At 35.2% G+C, this 7083-nt stretch overlaps 1 protein-coding gene across 1 annotated transcript; it reads left to right on the forward strand.

The window, feature by feature from the left end:
- The first annotated feature begins 4150 nt into the window (after nucleotides 1-4150).
- Nucleotides 4151-6444, forward strand: LOC25501502 (proline-rich extensin-like protein EPR1). The gene is made up of 2 exons (XM_013590741.3): nucleotides 4151-5969; nucleotides 6158-6444. The coding sequence occupies exons 1-2, from the start codon at nucleotides 4191-4193 to the stop codon at nucleotides 6242-6244; spliced, it is 1866 nt and encodes a 621-aa protein (XP_013446195.1). The 5' UTR covers nucleotides 4151-4190; the 3' UTR covers nucleotides 6245-6444.
- The last annotated feature ends 639 nt before the right edge of the window (nucleotides 6445-7083 follow it).

The following is a 7083-nucleotide window of genomic DNA, read 5'->3' on the forward strand; positions in this document are numbered from 1 at the left end:
GGTGTCGTCGCCCAGCCTCGACGGGCTATGGGCCGGCCCTGCTTCCACATTAAGATAGAAAGAGTGGTCAAGAATGATGAGAAGGCAACAAGAAATTCATGTGTGACTGGTTGAGCTAGGAAGGATTCACTAGAACCATTTGAATTTTTGTAACGGTAAGAATTCATGTGTATGTTTTTTTTTATGCAACTTGCAATATGATTTAATTTCGAAAATAAATCAACTATACTGATTTTATTTTTTTTAAATCAAGTATCTTCTGTGCGCGTAGCTGCAGAGACTAATCTCTCGAGCTGAGTAAGAGTTTTAACGTTGTTGCATGTGTAAGGTAGATTCTAGCCCTGGACTTTAGTCAAGTTAAAAGATATCTATGTCATCTCATGTATCATACTCGTCTATAATACATGTTAAAATAGTTCTTTTGAATCACCTAAGTGGTATGGTAAAATGTCCAACCATTTCACTCCCCGTTTTGATCTTTTTGATTGTATGATTTTATTTTATTTTTTTACCTAAATTTATGGTATTAGGTAGTATATTCATTTTGATGTTAGGTGAGCATGAAGTACCATATATACATTTCCATAACCATTTATTCAACTAATTAATTTTACTAACTTGTTGACCAGCTGCTACTGGTCTATTACAGTTTAGTATAGTAAAAGAAAATGTTAATTTTATGTTAATTTGTTGTAGTCAGGTTCATTCTATTCTCATAATTTATTATTGGGTCTTGTTAACCAATGTCCTTAGGGTACTAGTTAAGGATTCAAATATAGAAATAATTTATAAGTTTTATGTAAATAAATTTACTTTTTAAACTTTCAATATGTCAAATACATTATTAGATAAAATTTCCTTTTTAAACTTCTTAATATTTCCCTTTATTATTATATGAAACATTGAGTAATTATATATTTGAAACCTTATAGTTTTCCTTTGTTTTTCTCGAAATAATATGGCTTGATTGACTAAAAAAAAGTTGCTTGCTTGGTACATAATCTTTAACACAAAATTAGACATCAATATTATATATTTGTATAGTAATTACCAACTTTTATGTTACTTTTTCTCTAACCTTGGGCATTTTTTTCTCTCTTTAGGTTCAACATGACTCATTCATATAGTGTTGATTTTCGTAAATGACACAGTTGATGCAACAATGGTTGATCACTTAACAAAAAAACATCAACCTCAATCATATGTTTAGACCTTACACGAAACACTGGATTGGAAGCAACAACCTTTGCACTTAGATTCTCACACAACAAAATTTGCATGGTTTATTATTAATGGGTTGATATATCAGCTGTATTATTTAGACGAATAAAAACTAACATCATATTCCGACACTATATACGAATGAGTGTGGACATCAAATATGAGGAAAAAAAATATCCTATAAGAGAGAACAAATTATAGAAAATTTAAAAACCGTATAAAAATACAGGGTTGATGTCAGATTTTGTGTCAAAAAACATTTGATGATTTTCATTACAAGCATTGCCTAAAGCTCGTGCTTGTTTCTAATTACTGTTTAGATTTGATGATTTCAACCATAATATTACCACTCAATTTCATTGTAAGCCACAGGAAAGTAATTTATTAATTGAAAACAAAGGCTAAGATGTGTCTTTTGATAGTGTTGTACATGTACTATCTGTACTATAGTTGTCTCCAAGAAACACATGACACATTGTGACTTGTGAGTCTTTGTGCCTTTTGACCGTCTTGGTTATATCAAAATTTCATTTGATTATAGGCGAGTGAATGCATGTCGTGTAACAAAATTCAATCACCTCTATTTTTTTGGTAAGATAAACCAAATAACAATAATCATTCATTCCTTCCTTTAAAAAAAATAAAAATAAATCATAAATAGAGTAGTCTGGATTTGAACCTTGGTCCAGCGTACAACCTAACACTTTCTTCATTTATCTTATTTGATTGAATGTGTCGGATATTTTTGCAACAAATCTAAAATCTTATAAGCATCTTTTGAAATTCTTTCTTTGAGGTCCAAAGAACTTTTGCATTATATTGTATATTGTACTTTGTGCAATTTATAGTGTTAAAGTTATAGTAATTTAGTATAGCATCTCGTTTCATACCTTTTCTAAACATCGAAAATGTCTTAATGTTGATTTGGAATCTTTCCATTCATGAACATCAACTTATTATTACTTGGACATCAAGGTTGTTTTCATAGGTCGACCCCATAAATTGTAATTGATTCCATTCATATGAAGTGAACAAGAACAATTCCTAGTACGGCTTGAGGGATTTTGAGACTAATTTGCGACATTAAGAGGTTTGTGTTGCTTGAACAGGCTTTATCCACATGATTGACGATTAAGGAACAATGCATTGAAATAGAGAATATAGAGCCAGAGACATTTTCCACCCAAGTTTTAGATCCATGAATTATCTTTGGTTTCTCTTGGTAGAAAAACTTTCTCCACTCTCCAACATGTTTTTTTCTTTCTTTCTTTCTAATACAAAGTTTTATTGAATAGGGTCCGGTGGTTAACCAGAGTCAATGTAGATCTTAATGTTCACAGAACATTTACAAATTACACAACAACGAAGTTCTAACTTTGAATGTGAGATTTGAAGTCACGTTCTTATCATATATGAATCAATTTCTTACAAACCGGAGCAATCTGCGTAGATCTTCAACATGATTTCATATATACACATTTTCTATGGTTAAATTCTCGTACATTTGGTACGTACCAACAAATTACGTTCATTTAAATATCTTGATGGTTAACATATATTAAATTTCACGTATACATTTCGTACTAGCTTGTATAAGTTCACTAGAACATTTTTTATGGTTAAAGATTCACATACAGTTAAATACACACATACTATTGTATTTCAGTTGACGTAACAAGTTAGTTTTAGCCGCTTAAGTTCATGTGCATAGTGCATATAAAATATGACTAATGTTAAGCTATAAATTTTATTTCATCGACGCTTTTGGTAAATAAGATTAAATTATTATAATTGTTAATGATAGAAAATAATTATTTTTTCTTCAAAAAACAATCAATTTAATTATTAATTTAATGTTTGATGTACCAATACATTCAAAATATTGAGTGTACCATAGAATTTGCCAATTAACATACACCGTATGAATTGAATTTGCCTAGTGTCTGTAGATTGCATGAACTGAATTTGCATACGTGTTAACACGAGTTTCAAATGTAGAAAAAAAAAATAGCAAACAGAGAAAAAGGTCACTTGTATGTAGTTAATGAAAGATATTAAATAGAATGTATATAAGGTAGGGGTTCTTGGGCATTATTGTTAAATAATTTGTTTTAAAGGGGTGTAACTAGGATGTTGCATGGTGTAATTATAAAAAATCTTGTTTTTGTGATATTGGCCTATGGACGGTATTTCCTTAGATCAAGTCTTTCAAAAGCTTATAGAGCCCAATTTTTCAATATCTTTTAAAAGTGGCTCGATAAACATCTCAATTTCGCTTCCGATCGAGTTGTAACTTCCGATCAATTGTTTTTGCGTGTAAAATCCAACTAGATCGTAACTCCCGGTTGACTTTTTTCAGCTAAATGATGGATGGATGGTTAAAATATATTGCATAAACTATTGCAAATTTATAGTTTTTTAAAAGAAAATTTAAAATAGAGGAGAAATTGACCAAATATATGCCACCTAACACTATTCACACTCCTATTTTTGTTAAGGTTCGTTTACAATACAAATAAGCATACATACCCTGTATTATTTGAAGTGAGTATACCCTGTTAATGTTAAGTACACGTATTCTTTTTTCTATCATAAATTATGTCACCTCATAATCACATTGGTACATTGGATCATCAGATTTTAACATAACCATGTCATCTCATAATATAATATAGTTCATATGTAGATATAATTGGTAAAATTATGTTCTCACAAACATCCAAACCAAGAGTTCTGATTTCATTGGCCCCTTGATATATGCTTTTTCCTTTGTGGACATTCTATGTTTGATTATCAGTAGAGATGTTACAACTACAAGAAGGTTACATTTCCTCTTTCACCATATCATCTACATCTCTAAGTATTACATCTCAACCAAATCACCTTATCATAATACACAAACCATACTCCATAAATAACAAGCTAAAACTTATCAACCAAATCAGTAAAATCACAAACATCTTCTTACAATGGCTGCAGTGTTTTGGGCATTGGCTTTAGCAAGCCTATGCTACCCTCTAGCCTCAATCAATGCTCAATCACATGCAGCTGCACCATCCAATTTGCCAATTACAACTTCACCGTTTGTAGCGAAACAACAACCTGTTGTGGCAGCAATTTCTCCTACTTCTAACAAACCCACAGCCACGGTCACGGCAGCTGCACCATCGAAGTTGCCAACCACAAATCCATCGGAACCATCAACACTGCCATTATACAAACAACAGCCTATTGTGGCTGCAACTCCTGCTAGTAATACAAACAAACAACAGCCTATTGTGGCAGCAACTCCTGCTAGTAATACAAACAAACAACCTGCAGCAACTTCTCCTACTTCTAACAAACCCATAACCACAGTCACGGCAGCTGCACCATCGAAGTTGCCAACAACGAATCCATCTGCACCTTCCACATTGCCCCTAGACAAACAAAAGCCTATTGTAGCAGCAACTCCTGCTAGTAGTACAAAGCAACCACCAGCAGCAACCTCTCCTATTTCTAACAAACCCTCGACCACGATCTCAGCAGCAGCACCATCCAAATTACCAACTATAATCCCTGCTGCACCTTCCAAGTTGCCAACGGCAGCTTCACCAACTTCTAGTACACCATCCGCTGCTAAAAAACCACCTATTGTCGTAGCAACTTCTCCCTTGTCTAGCAAACAACCAACCACCACTCAACCGCCTACAACTGCAAAATCATCCCCTGTAAAATCACCAGTTCCTAAAGTTACGTCTCCAGCATCTTCCCCTGTGAAGTCACCAGTCCCCAAAGTCGCGACCCCAACATCTGCTCCCGTGAAGTCACCAGTTCCAAAAGCTACGACTCCAACATCTGCTCCTGTGAAACCGCCAGTTCCAAAGGTTGCAACTCCAACGGTTGCACCGGCTAAACCACTGGTTCCCAAAGTTACAACTCCAACAGCTGCACCTGTGAAACCAATAGTTCCAAAAACTACAACTCCAACATCTGCTCCTTTGAAACCACCAGTTCCGAAAGCTCCCGCACCAAAACCTTCTCCTGTGAAACCACCAGTTCCAAAATCAAAACCTCCAACAACTGCTCCTGTCAAATCACCAGTTCCGGATCCTCCAAAACTCGCTCCTGTAAAGTTGCCAGTCCCAAAGGTTACACCGGCATTAAGCCCAAAAACCCCATCCCCTAAAATTCAACCACCACCACATCCACCCAAAAAAGCACCTGTTTCTCTACCACCATTATCTATACCACCTGTTTCACTTCCACCATTACCATTACCACCAGCTTCTAAACCACCAAAGGTATCCCCAGCACCTGCAAAGGTTCCAAAAGCACCAGCACCGGCCAAAGAAGCACCAGCACCAGCACCTACACACAAAAAGAAAGCACCAGCACCCGCACCAGACAAAGAAACACCGGCACCAGCACCTACACACAAAAAGAAGAAAGCACCAAAATCATCACCTGTTCCTTCCCCAGCAATTCTCCCACCATCACCTGCACCAACACCTGCAATAGACACACCATCATCAGCACCAGCACCATCGCCTGAAGATGATGCGCCAGAACCACCGCCACCCCACAAGCACAAGAGAAGAAAACACAAGCATAGTAAGCATAAGAAACATCACGCACTAGCTCTAGCACCAGAGCCTACAAGTTCAAGTTCAACAATCATTAGGAGGAGTCCCCCAGCACCACTGGCTGATGATAATACTACAATGAGTTCAGATGAAGGACCGTCACCAGCACCCAGTCCCAGTGCGGTAATATCTTTTTCCATTTTACTTTAAGTTACAATTCTATATTTACGGACCTCTTTGGTCTGGATCATGCCGCATTAACGAATTCATGCAATCTTTGTCATCTGATCTTTATCAGACAGATTGTACTCTGACTTGGCAAAACTTGCTAAAGCTTCTTTTATCGAATCTTATGATTTTATGTTTCACAGAATGGTGCACAATCTTACCAAGGGCAATGGAGAAAGATGTTGGCAACTGGTGGAATTGCTATTGCCATTTTGTTATGTGTCACTTGAGTAACTGCAGAAGATGCTCATATGACAAAACATGGATTCAAGCGAAACGGTTATTTGGTTTGCAAAAATATAAAATTATTTCATATGTATGGAATTGAATGATGAACAATTATACTCATAATATTTTTCTTATCCTTTTGTTCTTTCATTGTATTGTGGTCTTTGCTCAAGCAATAATAGTGATATGAGATTTTGAGTTATCAAGAAATGCAAAGTTAAATATGAGATCATGAACGCCCAAATTGCTTAAAATAACTTAAGTATATGCAAACCAGTACTTACAAATATACATGTGTTAAAAATTAAATATGAGCATGAAGAAAAACTTACTAAAAAGTTAAATATAACTGCAATATGAATCAATTGTTGGCCCATAATATTGTATACTATTAGACTATTTCCCCCATTGACATGATTTTAAGCTCACAACCCACAATCGTGTAGCTGCAATTGCAATTTAAAGGGAGCATAAAAATCTAGAATCTAATAGTTCTATGTTCAGTACCAGTACCACTGACACTTCTGATCGAAGACGTGTCCAGTGGCTGACACCAACAAATATGAAGGATGAGTTGTTTTGATTTGGTTCAATCATTGATATGTAGTGAAGGTCAGTACCAAAAAATAAAACAAGTCTTATTCTTTCATTTATACAAGTCATGTGTATCGGTGTCATGTAAGACAATACTTATTTATTGTTCAATCTCAAAGTAACTCATTCTTCATATGGTTCAATCGAATAGTTTGATAAGGTTCTATATGTAGCGAAGGTCAGTACCATCGATGGAGCCAGAAATATAGTTTTGGAGGGAGGGACCGAATTTAAGAGTATAACTTAG

The sequence above is a fragment of the Medicago truncatula genome, chromosome 8 (assembly GCF_003473485.1).
Source record: "Medicago truncatula cultivar Jemalong A17 chromosome 8, MtrunA17r5.0-ANR, whole genome shotgun sequence".
In the NCBI taxonomy this organism is placed as follows: Eukaryota; Viridiplantae; Streptophyta; class Magnoliopsida; order Fabales; family Fabaceae; genus Medicago; species Medicago truncatula.